Here is a 14,310-nt window from a genome sequence, read left to right on the forward strand (position 1 = left end):
CCGAGAGCGCCCACGAAGCCGGACCACCAGCGGCGCGGCAGGGAGCCAAGCGGTGGTGCGGCGGCAGCAGGGGCAGCAGGAGCAGCAGGGACAGCAGGGGCAGCAGCAGCAGGGGCAGCAGCAGCAGCAGGGGCAGCAGCAGCAGCAGGGGCAGCAGCAGGGGCAGCAGCAGGGGCAGCAGCAGCAGGGGCAGCAGCAGGGGCAGCAGCAGCAGGGGCAGCAGCAGGGGCAGGGCGTGGAGCGTCAGACAGGAGGGCCGTGGTGGCCATGGTGGTGACAAAGTCCTTCGGCCTGGGAGGGGGGGAGTGGGGGAGAGGTGAGCGTGTGTGTGTGTAGACATTACACACAGACACACATTACCACAACAGCAACCGCCATTCGCCACTAAGTGGCGGTGACGTCACCACGACGCTTGTGCCAGGCCACGTGCACCTTGAGGCCACGTGAAGTGTCGAACGCCCGCTGGCAGGAGGTCACGTGGCAGACCCAGCAGGTGCCACGGGTCGACTGACCGAGATGACCGAGATGACTGGCTGATGCACCACCTGTGCCCCCTACTGTACCAACTTGCTGTGCTTTAGCCACCCGGTGCTCCGCTCGTTGTGAGCGTCGCTCCTCCGCCCTCCGTTGTTGTTGTAGGGCGACTGCCTCCAACTGCCCAGTAGCGTCCTTCACGAGCCTCCTCCACAGAGGCCGATCTTGACACCGCTGGTACCAGTCATCGGCAAGTCCACTCAGCTCCACGTCCTCCTGTACCACATCACTCCATCTCTTCTCCAGCCCGTGCCGCGCCCGTCCAGCCCTCTCGATCCGGCCGAACAAAAGCTGTTTAGGCATGCGGTGGCTGGGCATGTGGGCTACATGACCCAGCCACCGCAGCCTTGCCTGCCGGAGGAGCTCACCAAAGGGACTTTGCCCAGATCTTTCAAGGATTTGTGAGCTCCTCACACAATGCAGCCTCGTTAAACCCAACAACCACCACAACAACCACCACCACACAAACAACAACCACCACAACAACAACCACCACCACACAAACAACAACCATCACAACAACCACCACCACACAAACAACAACCACAACAACCACCACCACACAAACAACCATCACCACAACAACCACCACAACAACAACCACCACACAAACAACCACCACCACAACAACAACCACCACACAAACAACCACCACCACAATAACCACTACCACCACACAAACAACCACCACCACAATAACCACTACCACCACACAAACAACAACCACCACACAAACAACCACCACAACAACCACCAAACAACCACAACAACCACCACCACAACAACCACCACCACCACCACAACCACCACCACCACTACAACCACAACCACAACAACCTCCAACCTGGGTGCCGCCATCTTGAACTTGGCAATGGTCTCCGGATTATGACGTCACCGGGAATCGTTTGTTCGATTCTCATCGATTCTAATCGTTGGTTTGCGCGTCTCTCTCTGCTAATCGATTCCCATCGATTATAATAATCGTTTTGCGTGTCTCCCTCTCTTTGATGATCGATTATCATCGATTACATTATCCGTTCCGTTGGCTCCGTGTGGCTATGAGATGTTGACCACCTCGCCTGGTCTACAGGAGGTCGTGGGATCGATTTGAGGCTGAGTCGACCTAGGGGAGGCCCAGAGCCAGTTCAGATAATCGTCACCGGTGTTGGCCGTGAGCGGGAATCGAACCCGGGTCGCTAGGGTCGTAGTGCAGCGTAGCGCTAACCACTGCACCACCGCTCCCCACAATAAAGACACGCGCACACACACAGACACACACAGACACGCGCGCACACACACAGACACACACACATGCACACACGCACACACACACGCGCACACACAGACACACACACAGAGACACACAGACACACACACACAGACACACACACACGCACACACACACGCGCACACACAGACACACACGCACACACACACGCGCACACACAGACACACACACACAGAGACACACAGACACACACACACACGCACACACGCACACACGTACACACGTACAGACACACACAGACACACATGCACTCACGCGCACACACAGACACACACACAGAGACGCACACAGACACGCGCGCACACACACAGACACGCGCGCACACACACACACAGAGAGACACACAGACACACACACGCGCACACACACGCACACACGTACAGACACACACACACAGACACACACGTACACACATGCACACACGCACACACACGCTAATGGGTTTCTTAGCGTTTTTGAGGATAGCAGCAATTTCAGATCTAGAAACGTCTACCAGGATGTGAGAAATGTTAATTTCTGACATTAACATCACGAGACCCTGCCACTTCTTTATGACCCTTGGGCTACACCCATTTCAAACCTTTTAAAACAGTCTGAATCAGCAGCAGTCCACGCAAGAGAACCACCGCAATGTGGTCGCAACAGTGAGACACACAGCCCATCACACAGCAGCCAGAACCATCGATACATTGAGGCTAATGGAGCAGAGATGTCCATGTTAGTGAGACCCCAGCCCATTAATGCAGAGGCACCCAACAGGGCAATGCAACTCAGAGAGTCGGAGATAACAGCCAAACGGCAGGGAATAATGGATACACCACAGCAAGTTACGACTTTGCTTGGTTAATAACGTCCTTAGAATAATTGCTCAGCTTATACCCATCTTCTCAGTTGAAATGTTTATATATCTGGATGGCTTTATGGACAAATCTTTGATGGTAGCCCGAAGGTTTGCAGAGTACCTTGGTTTCGGAAAAAAAACAATATCGTGTGAGCCCACTGCGTTATAACAATGATCAGCCACGGCAGAGGTATTGGTTCTGCCGTGTTTCAAATCTGCCTTGTGTTCGCAAACACGGTCCGAGACGTCGTTTCGCTTCCCCAATGTAACTGCTGCCGCAGACACAACTTAGTTTGTAGACACCAGGGCATTGCATGTCAGGAATGACATCCTTCACAGATGGGATCAAATCGCGGATTTTGTGTACTGTATTGAATCGGACCTATATCTTGTGTTTAAGATTTTGGAAATCTTTTTGGTAATACCTGCTATGTATGGCAAGGTGATGGTTTTGATTGGGTCCTCAGATGGTTGTCACCCCATGGTTGGGGATACAGCTTTGCAGATTGTGCGGTCTGAGTATCCATTCATCTTGAGGGCTTGGTGTACGTGCTCCAGTCCACTGGCTAGGTAGCGCTGGTGGGAGATGCAGCGGGCCCTATGGTGTAGTGTTTTGATGAGGGAGTTATTTTGGGCCGGATAGTGGTGGGAATCAGGCTTTAGATAGGAATCCGTGTGGGTGGCTTTCCTGTAGACGGAAAGTCCCAACGAGCCATCTGGCCTCTTCTCGATCAAAACATCCAGGAATGGTAGCTTGCCATCATTTTCCACTTATATGGTGAATTTGATTGATGGCTGTATGGAATTGATGTGGTTGAAAAATTGGTTCAGTGCTGGCTGGCCATATGGCCAGATGACAAAAGTGTCATCTACGCATCTCTTCCACAGGGAAGGATGTAGCGTGGATGTCAGGATAGAATCTGTTTCAAATTTCTCCATGAAAACATTCGCTACCACTGGTGATAAGGGAGAACCCATAGGGGTATCTTCATTTAAGGTAAGGCAGTGCCTCACCAAAGTTGGTACATTAGGATTCAGTCCTTGTTGGACCAAGTCGTCAATGATTGCAATGGTGTCAGGTACAGGTATCTTGGTGAACAGAGAGACTACATCGAAGCTGACAAGCAAATCATCTGGAGACAGTGAAATGTCCTTGATTAGAGAAACCAAGTGAGCTAAGTACTGCTGAGGTGGTCTTGTCCGTGAATGGAAGAAGGGTCTCAAGATAGAAATCGGGCCAGTTTGTAGGTAGGTGAGTTGGTGGAAACGATAGGAGAGTGGAGTACCTTCTTTATGGATTTTTGGAAGGCCATAAAATCTGGGTAGTCTCCAGCCGAAGGTTTTAGATAGAGCTGCTTGGTCGGTTTGATTAGAGATGTCGAATTAGTGATATTGTTGGGTTTTTTTAGCCAGGCAGTTTGGTAGGATCTTTGTTGATTTTGGTATAACTGCCATCATTAAGGTCCTGAATTTTGTTGCATGTGGTTTAATCCATGACCGTGGCATTAGCCTTGTCGGCTGAAAGGATGACAATGTCATCTCTCTTTTTCAATTGAGCGAGTTCAGAGCGCTCGTCCCTGCTGATGTTACTAATGGCGACGATTTCAGATCTGGGATGTGACCCAAACCTTTGAGGGCCACGTTAACCTGGGAAATTATATTCACTGAGATGTGTTTGGGGGCGACTGCAAAATTCAGCCCTCTAGCTAGTGTAGAGTAGTATGGAGGCATGACGTCATACGCGCTGAGGTGCGATGACATCATGTCACCTGGGGGTACTTAAGGGGGGGCCCCGTGACGAAAGCGGGGTCGTTGTGGGAGCCCGGGATGGTGAGCGGTTGAAGAGAGCCGAAGAGACAGCCACGGGTAGTGCTCAAGAAGTGTGTAGAAGCCTGCTGTAGTTACGGGAGGTGCTGCTCTCCTCGGTCAGGCGGTGTTGGCTGAACCCCTGTCCTGACTCGAGTGTGAGAGCCCTTAGAGACAGCCCAGGCGAGCAGCAGATAGAGCCAAGGGTCCACGTGAAGGACCGAGTGTAGGACACCTACCCCTGGTGTTACTTACCACCTTCATTGTTAACCGTGTTGTCATTCACTACACGACACGTTAAAATGTGGTGAACAATGTGGGACATCGATGTGCACAAATATGAAAAAGATCGACAAGACGTCTTTCATTTATCGGTCTCTCCACGAAACAAAGGAATGTTTTACACAAACTATAAACAGCACAGCCTTCTGGGAGTGCATCGCTGATTCAGTACAAGCCACCAGTGGACCCTTATTGCTGGTTACGAACATCCAGCCATTAATCAACAAGGAGCATTTCTCGTCCTAGTTTTGACAAAATCAACGTCAACACGTAATATAAAATTATAATTCGTGTTGTAGAGAATGTATCTCCTCTACGTGATTTTTAAGCGGTATGCCTTGTAACAGATGAATGATCCGAGCGTGCTCCCTATTTCAAAGACGATGAGTTGCTCCAGAGACAAATGCTTCCCGAAACACAAAAAAATAACCCGTAAAAACAAAGTTTTTCACTCTAAATCCTTTATATGCGTGGCGGCTAGAGTCCTCTCGTCCTCTGGCTTGAGATGGCTGCCACCTATGGGTCAGATGATTGTCTGCCAGCATTAAGCAATTGGTAATAAAATATTTTTAAAAAATTTCCCTAAACAGTGTAAAATTTTGGAAAAAAATTATCACGAAAATTAATTGTCACGCACGAGTCTGTGTGCAAAATGTCAGCTCGATTGGATCACGGAAAGTGGGTTAAAAAACGACCGAAAGATTTGCACGGTCGTAAGCAAGCAAGCAAGCGAACTTAATATAAAGGATTTATAAATACCCTTTGATCTGTATCACAAGAACGGTTCTCACCTGAGTGATCTGTACAGATTACTTCCAAACACACACACTTTGTCCTAACATCACTTATTCAATGTTTGACCCTTATAAATAAAATGTTGCATGTACAAAAAATCAGTGTTCATTCTAAATTATTGACAGACATTTTACATTTTAACAAAATGTAATTACTGCAGTGAAATATAATGCACCAGGTTACAGGGAGTGGCTCTTCTTCTGAGCAAAATAATTGAAGGGGGTGTGGGAGCGTGGCGGTGAGGTGTGGGAAGCCGTAAGCCCCAGGCTACTTTGAGCTCGCCTTCCCATCAACCAGAGGCGAGGAGTGGCGGTCAAGGTTACTTGTGCCCCCACAAAAGATGATCATCTATTGTGGCGACAGGCCCAACTCTCATCGTATTAAGCTATTTTAAATAATTATGCACCGTCTGCTTAACAGTGGATGTAAAACATACTATTGTGTCATTCAAAACGAGTAGGCCATTGCATGCTTGCGTCTTGAGTCAAAATGTAGCAAATTCTAAACATTACCGACAATTCTAAATTTGAAGCTTTCGTGACTGCAGGGATTCATATTCTTAGGTTTTTTTCGGTAAAGTCACGTCGTGATATTTATTTTATTTTACTTTTATTAATTTTCATGTTTTACCTACGTGACTTTACCGAAAAAACCTACGAATATTACCGACAAATTACACAACTGAGATGAAACATCGTCGCCCCCCTACTGACAGGCTCTTGTTCACACACTCTTTGGTTCTTTAAGTAAAGTCATGTTGGTAGCAAAAATAATAGCTCACGAAGTTTCGATCGTAACACAGGGATCTACCCAACCCACGGGAAACACAAAGACTGGTCGCTCGCTCTTACTCTGCAGGTTGAACCCAGGAACTGAGTGTTCAACTTCACATTTTACAGGCAGGAACAATGTTCCACACTGCCCACCAGGGATTTATTGTCTGTCTGTCGTGCATAAATAAATATATAACATAAACAGCTCTTTGATTGGTGGAGACCTACTGCCGGGTACGGAGAGGGGAGGTGCCTAAGGGAGGAGGGTCAGGGGAGGGGCCTAAGGGAGGGGGGGGCGATAGTTAAGGGGGCTGGCTGCCTGGCTACCTAAAGTCACGTGATCTTGTATACACACAGGTCGAGGAACAACAGGTTCCACACTTGCCCACCAGGGATTATTTGTCTGTCTGTCGTGCACGAATGCGCTGTCCAACCAAGTTCCTACCTGCCCACTCCGAAGGAACGTGTTTTTCATTAAAGGCCTGTGAGAAAGGAGCATCTATTGGAGCGACGTCTCAAGCTGACACATCTACCGGGTCACCATTTGACTTTGTGTTGTCTCAGAGGAAGTCCACCCACACCTCCACCTCCACAAACTGCTGCGAGTTGCCTCGCTCTGCGTCACAGTCAGAATTCTCCTCCTGCTTCACGTTGCCTCTATCAATGTGAAGGTCCGATTTTGCAGTTGAATCTTCATCTTCACATTTTACCTTCACTTCTTCGCTCTTCACCATCACTTCTTCACATTTCACCTTCACCTCTTCATATTCCACCTTGATTTCTCTAAAAGTGTCCAAGCTGGGATTTTCTTCCGGTTCTTGTTTGATGACAGATGGGCTCATTGCAGCACTTAGACTTTCACAAGCTGATTTCAGACTCCACTCCTGGTGGATCTTCTGATGCTTGTGTGTTCTCTGGTGTACATGAAGATTTGATGACTGTGCAAACGCCTTCCCACACACAGTGCACTTGAAGGGTTTCTCTCCCGTGTGTGTTCTCTGGTGTACATGAAGATTTGATGACTGTGCAAACGCCTTCCCACACACAGTGCACTTGAAGGGTTTCTCTCCCGTGTGTGTTCTCTGGTGTTCTACAAGAGCAGATGAATGTGCAAACGCCTTCCCACACACACTGCATTTGAAGGGTTTCTCTCCCGTGTGTGTTCTCTGGTGTTTTACAAGAGTAGATGAATGTGCAAATGCCTTCCCACACGGAGTGCACCTGAAGGGTTTCTCTCCCGTGTGAGTTCTCTGGTGTATTACAAGATCAGATGACTGTGCAAACGCCCTCCCACACACACTGCACTTGAAGGGTTTCTCTCCCGTGTGAGTTCTCTGGTGTATTACAAGATTTGATGACTGTGCAAACGCCCTCCCACACACACTGCACTTGAAGGGTTTCTCTCCTGTGTGAGTTCTCTGGTGCCGTGCCAAATGTCCAGTATGATCCGTGCTGTATGCACACCGGTCGCATTGATGCCTTGTCGCACCGAGCTGCGCCGAGTGCCTTTGCTCCATCAGACCAATTCTGCAGAGGAAGCGACAGCTGCAGACAGAAAAAAAGAATATCCACACCATCTACACGTCAGTATTGAGGCACAGCGGAATGCATATATACACAGTCACACGTGACTTACACGTCTATACTTATTCATAGATATGCATGATATAGTGAAAAAGTTTACCAAGTTCATCACACGGGCTGTTATGGCACACAATGAGAGGGTGAATGGTCACAAACATGCCTGGAAGCCCTAGTATCTTCAAAATGAATGTTAACCCAAAGCTCTGAGCAAACAATTTCAGCTGTCTGGCTACAAAAGAAATATTTATGAAAGCTAAATTCGGCTGACATAGCAAAGGGTGTTGAAAACAATCCTATTTGTGTTATGCAGAAATGCGTAAATTAATACTGGTAGGAACCTCCTGGTTACACCAGCCCACAGGGGATTGTTGTGTCCGTCGTGAAGGGAGGGGCTGGGTGGAGAGGGTGGGGAGGGGCTGGGTGGGGCTGGGTGGGGGGTGGGAGGGGTGGGGCTGGGAGGGGTGGGGCTGGGTGGGGAGGGGCTGGTCACCCCGTGGTGCCCTTATAAAACTCAACGTTTCACCTACTCACGCCGGCTTGTGCCCGCCCTCACAGTCGGCATATTTGCGGAATACACCACGCCGCCGTTGACCCTGCAGGCCATTGACCGAGCAACCCAACGTTCCTACCAGCTCCCTCCGCAGCAGCAGGAATGTTGTTCAATCGCAACTTAGCGGTGTGAAGCCAGGCTCACATGTCCTTGAATGATGGGATGAACAGATCTGACGTCAGCTGCTGCACGTGTGTGTGCTGTGCTAACTTCCTGCTTCCACTCTTATAAAGAGTTCCAGAGGAAAACTAAAATAAACTATTGTTTTGTTACAACCTCCGTGTTCAACAGAGTTAATATACTTTACACTGTCACACACTGCCCGGTTTTCCCCTCCACATTCAGCGTCTTTGACAGACAGACATTGACACACGTAGTCTTGGTTCGTTCGGTAAAGTCACGTAGATAGGAAAATAAAAATAACAGATCATGAAATAAAATAAAATAAAGACCACTTGTGTTGCGATCGAAACGTCGTGGGTTTATTCTTTATTTGCAATTTTTAAATTTTATTTAACATTATTATCTGTTATTTTTTTTAATCTCCGTGACTTCACCGAAAGAACCAAGAATATGAATTGCTGCAGTTACGAAAGTTTTAAGTAAAAACACCGAGACACGCGTTGACACCCCCCCCCCCCCATACCTTGTGTTGTGGGCAGGTAGCTTCTGTAAACAAGAGCGGTACAGCAGCTCAGGCGGGCTTGGGCTGTAAAAAAACTGAAAAAAAAACTGCGTTAATATCTACAGTAAACCAAAGTGACAAAGTAGCGAGCCGCGTGAAGACAAATTAAACTTAAGGGAGGGAATTAAAGCAAACGCGACCAGGCGAGGGCAGGAGGCAAGGCCCCGCGTGTCTAGGCCCCGCGTTGTAAAGTTCCAACTTGGACATCGATTCACAAGCTGCTGCTGCTCTAGTGGCATCCCTACGAGAGAGAGCGAGGCTCTACCTTGGTAAACAACAACAACAACCACAACAACCACCACCACAACAACCACAACAACCGCGATGAGAATTTCTCACCTCGGATTTCACTGCACGCGCGAAGCTGCAGCTTATGACGTCACGCGGCAGCAGGTGACATGACGTCACTCCCGGGGTACAAGACATTCCCCTCCCACAACGAGTGGCGACTCTAAGTGACGTCATTAATACATTATGTTAATGTGTTGAGATCGAAACGTCGTGGGTTTTATGCTTTAATGAGTGACTTTACCGAAAAAGCCTAAGAGTATGAATCATTGCAGTCACAAAAGCTTCACATCTCGAACTCATCATGGATGTGGCTGAACGTCACCGTGTAGGAGCCCAGAGCGTGACACCTTCACGCGCTGGGCGAGTGGCGCATACTAAAATAATTATTTTATTATACATACTAAAATAATTATTTTATTACGTTTTATTTTTATTACGTAGAATGGAAATAATAAAATAAGCAAAATAAAACATGATTAAATAATTATTTTGTTATACATACTAAAATAAATATTTTATTATGTTTTCTTTTTATTACGTAGAATGGAAAAAATAAAATAATCAAAATAAAACATAACAAAATAATTATTTTATTATGTTTTATTGTTATTATTTTATTACTTCCCTTCTACGTGACTTTACCGAAAGAACCAAGAAGATGACACACACAGCTTGCACGATACCAACGACACTGGGACCCTCTCGATGCTACAGAGTGAACGGTGTAGTTTGTAGCGTGAGCTCGCCACTAAGCACACTGACCTCTGTTTAGGTTGCTGGATCGATATTCCCGCATCCTCCACGAGGAATATTTTTTTTAAATCAAATTATAAATGTAACGGCCCAGCGTTAATGTTGGTGACATGTTCACATTGGTGAACCGGCTTGACCTCGATTTTGCTGTTTTAAAGCCCCTTTAAGACGTTAGAGATGTGACGAGAAATAAAAAATATTTATAAAAATATTATCGCGCCTGGCAGGCAGCAGCGTTAACCATTACACCACAGACCCCACGTGAAGACCCCACGTGACCTTGAGAGGATGTCCGTTTGGTGATATTTGTACATTTCATGCTCATTGTGCTACACATCTCAAATGCACGTCCAGTACAAGGACAGACGGTGTGAAATGTCTTACTAACAACACAGAGCTCACTAACACACACAACTGCACGCTACTAAGAACTCTTGAGCCCTCTCGATGCCAAGGAGAGCACAGTGTAGTTGGTAGCGTGCGCACGCTACAAAATACACTGCACTTCTGTTGTTAAGGTAGCGGGTTCGATGCCCGCCTCCTCCACGGAGATTATTATTTTTTAATCAAATTTTAACTGTAGCGCCCCAGCGTTATTGTTGGTGACATGTGGCGTGCTCACGCTACCAACTACACTAAACTCTTGGTAGCATCTCCAGGGTCCTAGTGTAGTTACTAGTGTGCCAGTTGTGTGTGTTAGCGAGCTTTGTGTTGTTAGCAAGACATTTCACACAGCAAAATTGAGGTTAAGCTGGTTCACCAATGTGAACATGTCACCAACAATAACGCTGGGCCGTTACATTTATAATTTGATTTAAAAATAATATTCCTCGTGGAGGATGCGGGCATCGATCCAGCAACCTAAACAGAGGTCAGTGTGCTTAGTGGCGAGCTCACGCTACAAACTGCACTGTTCACTCCGTTGCATCGAGAGGGTCCCAGTGTCGTTGGTATCGTGCAAGCTGTGTGTGTCATCTTCTTGGTTCTTTCGGTAAAGTCACGTAGAATGGAAATAATAAAATAAAAAAAAACATTCTAAAATAATTATTTAAGTATGTAAAATTAAGCAAATATTTTATTATGTTTTATTTTGATTCTTTTATTATTTCCATTCTACGTAATAAAAATAAAACATAATAAAGTAATTATTTTATTAAGTTTTATTTTTATTATTTTTTATTTTTTTTATTTCCATTCTACGTAATAAAAATAAAACATAATAAAAAAGTTATTTTAGTATGTAAAAGAAAATAAAAATATTAATGTTTCTTTTGATTATTTTATTATGTCCATTCTACATAATAAAAATAAAGTATAATAAAATAATTATTTTATTATGTTAAAATTGTATTATTTCCATTCTACGTTATGAAAAGAAAAATAATAAAATAAAAAATTTCCATTCTACGTGACTTTACCGAAAGAACCAAGAAGATGAATCCCTGCAGTCACGAAAGCTTTAAATCGAAGTTGTGTGTGTTAGTGAGCTCTGTGTTGTCAGTAAGACATTTCACACCGTATATCCTTGTACTGGACGTGCATTTGAGATGTGTTCACTTCTCTTTTCTCGAGCGCGCTACCATCTGAGCCAATAATAAAATTAAAACATAATAAAATAATAATTATATTATGCATAATATAATAATTATTATACATAATAAAATAATCATTATATATAATAAAATAATTATTTTATTATGTATAATGATTATTTTATTATGCTTTATTTTGTATTATTTCATTATTTCCATTCTACGTGACTTTACCGAAAGAACCAAGAAGATGACACACACAGCTTGCACGCTACTAACGACACTAGGACCATCTCGATGCAACGGAGAGATCAGCGTACCTGGTAGCGTGAGCACGCCACTAAGTATCCTGGCCTCTCTGATGTTTAGGTCGCCGGATCGATCCCCCCATTCTACACGGGGAATATTTTTTTTAAATCAAATTTTAAATGTAACGCCCCATCGTTATTGTTCGTGACATGTTCACATTGGTGAACCAGCTTGACGTCTCGTCGCCCTCGATTTTTGATGCGGATTTGCAGTTTAATAAACCCGCATCTTAGTTGATGTAAAAGTGCGGCGCGAGTTGCTCGCTGCGCTGAAGACTCCCGCCTCTGGGCGGCAGGCGGCGCTCGTGAGAACGCGAGAGGCGCCAGCTGAGAGCTGCACCCCGAGGAAGCCTCTTGGCGGCTTGTTGTTGTTGTCGCACTGAAACACGTTCATCACCTTCAGCGCAACGGGGTCTCTGCTCGTGAATGGAAACACGGAGTTTCCTTTTTGAAAACTATTGTTTGCGTGGAGGATGCGGGGATCGAACCCGCGACCTCCCGCGCGCTGAACGAGCAGCGCCCCCATCTCAGCTGCTGCCCCAGACACGAGGAGTGGAGCGAGATTTCGGTAAAATCACGTGGAAAGAAAATAGATTTGATGATAAAAAATATTATTAAACTCTTTAATTCCTGCAGTCATCAACTCAGATGGTGAAGCGCTCGCTTATTGAATAAAAAAAATATTTATAAAAAATATATCGAGACAAGGCAGGAGTTGAACCCACAACCTTGTAGCCCGCAGGCAGCCGCGTTAACCATTACGCCACAGAGCCTGTCTCTAAGATGCGGGTTCTTACTTTGATGCAAAGTCATCACAGATTATTAATGAAAATAATAGAATAATCAAAATGAAACATAATAAATTAATTATTTTATTATGTTTTATTTATATTACGTAGAATGGAAAAATTAAATAATCTAAATAAAACATAACAAAATATTTATTTTATTATACATACAAAAATACATATTTTATTACTTTATTATTTCCATTCTACGTGACTTTACCGAAAGAACCAAGAAGATGACACACACAGCTTGCACGATACCAACGACACTAGGACCCTGTCGATGTTACGGAGAGATCAGTGTACCTGGTAGCGTGAGCACGCTACTAAGTACACTGATCTCCGTTTAGGTCGCTGCATCGATGCCAGCATCCTCCACGGGGAATATTTTTTTAAATCAAATTTTAAATGTAACGCGCCAGCGTTATTGTTGGTGACATGTTCACATTGGTGAACCAGCTTGACGTCTCGTCGCCCTCAATTTTGCTGTTTTGAAGCCCCTGTTAAGGCGAATGAGATGTGACGAGAAATAAAAAATATTTATAAAAAATATTATCGGGCCTGGCAGGAGTCGAACCCACAACCTTCTAGTCCGCAGGCAGCCGCGTTAACCATTACACCACAGAGCCCACGTGACGCTCAGCCTCCGAGGGGACCTTGAGATGACGCTCCCCACGTCGCTCGCTTCGCGTGCGAGAGGCGGCGAGTTCGATAGCCAGCACAAGAGAAGTGACCTCATCTCAAATGCACGTCCAGTACAAGGACAGACGGTGTGAAATGTCCTACTAGCAACACAGAGCTCGCTAACACACACGACTGGCACACTAGTAACTACACTAGGACCCCTCGCGATGTTAGGGAGAGTTCAGTGTACCTGGTAGCGTGAGCGCGCTAACAGTTGCACTGATCTCTGATGTTTATGACGCTGGTTCGATCCCCGCATTCTCCACGGGGAATATTATTTTTAAATCAAATTTTAAATGTAACGCGCCAGCGTTATTGTTGGTGACATGTTCACATTGGTGAACCAGCTTGACGTCTCGTCGCCCTCGATTTTTGCTGCGGATTTGCAGTGTAAGAAAACCGAATGTTTGTTGCTGTAAAAGTGCGGCGCGAGTTGCTCGCTGCGCTGAAGACTCCCGCCTCTGGGCGGCAGGCGGCGCTCGTGAGAACGCGAGAGGCGTTCACACGAGCGCCGCTCTGCGGTGTAATGGTCAACGCGGCTGCCTGCGGAGTAAAAGGTTGTGGGTTCAATCAACAAAGATTAGTTTTTTTAAAACTGCAAATCCTCATCATAAATCGAGGGCGACGAGACGTCAAGATGGGTCACCAATGTGAACATGTCACCAACAATAACGCTGGGGCGCGACAGTTAAAATTTGCTTTTAAAAAATTCTATTCTCCGTGGAGGATGCGGGAATCGATCCGGCGACCTTAACGGAGTGCTCAGTATAATGAGCAGCGTGCTCTCGCTACCAACTACGCTGATCACTCCGTAGC

At 46.0% G+C, this 14,310-nt stretch overlaps 1 protein-coding gene across 1 annotated transcript; it reads right to left on the reverse strand.

The window, feature by feature from the left end:
• Positions 1–4,877: 4,877 nt before the first annotated feature.
• On the reverse strand, positions 4,878–9,483 carry LOC133362512 (zinc finger protein 239-like). The gene is made up of 3 exons (XM_061581461.1): positions 9,478–9,483; positions 9,100–9,173; positions 4,878–7,864 (listed from the first exon to the last, which is right to left on the reverse strand). Exon 3 carries the CDS (start codon positions 7,834–7,836, stop codon positions 6,880–6,882), a length of 957 nt encoding a protein of 318 aa, XP_061437445.1. The 5' UTR covers positions 7,837–7,864; positions 9,100–9,173; positions 9,478–9,483; the 3' UTR covers positions 4,878–6,879.
• Between the last annotated feature and the right edge of the window lie 4,827 nt (positions 9,484–14,310).

This window comes from Lethenteron reissneri, unplaced genomic scaffold (genome assembly GCF_015708825.2).
Source record: "Lethenteron reissneri isolate LAM-NWPU_2019-01 unplaced genomic scaffold, ASM1570882v1 scaffold_1507, whole genome shotgun sequence".
Classification (NCBI taxonomy): Eukaryota; Metazoa; Chordata; class Hyperoartia; order Petromyzontiformes; family Petromyzontidae; genus Lethenteron; species Lethenteron reissneri.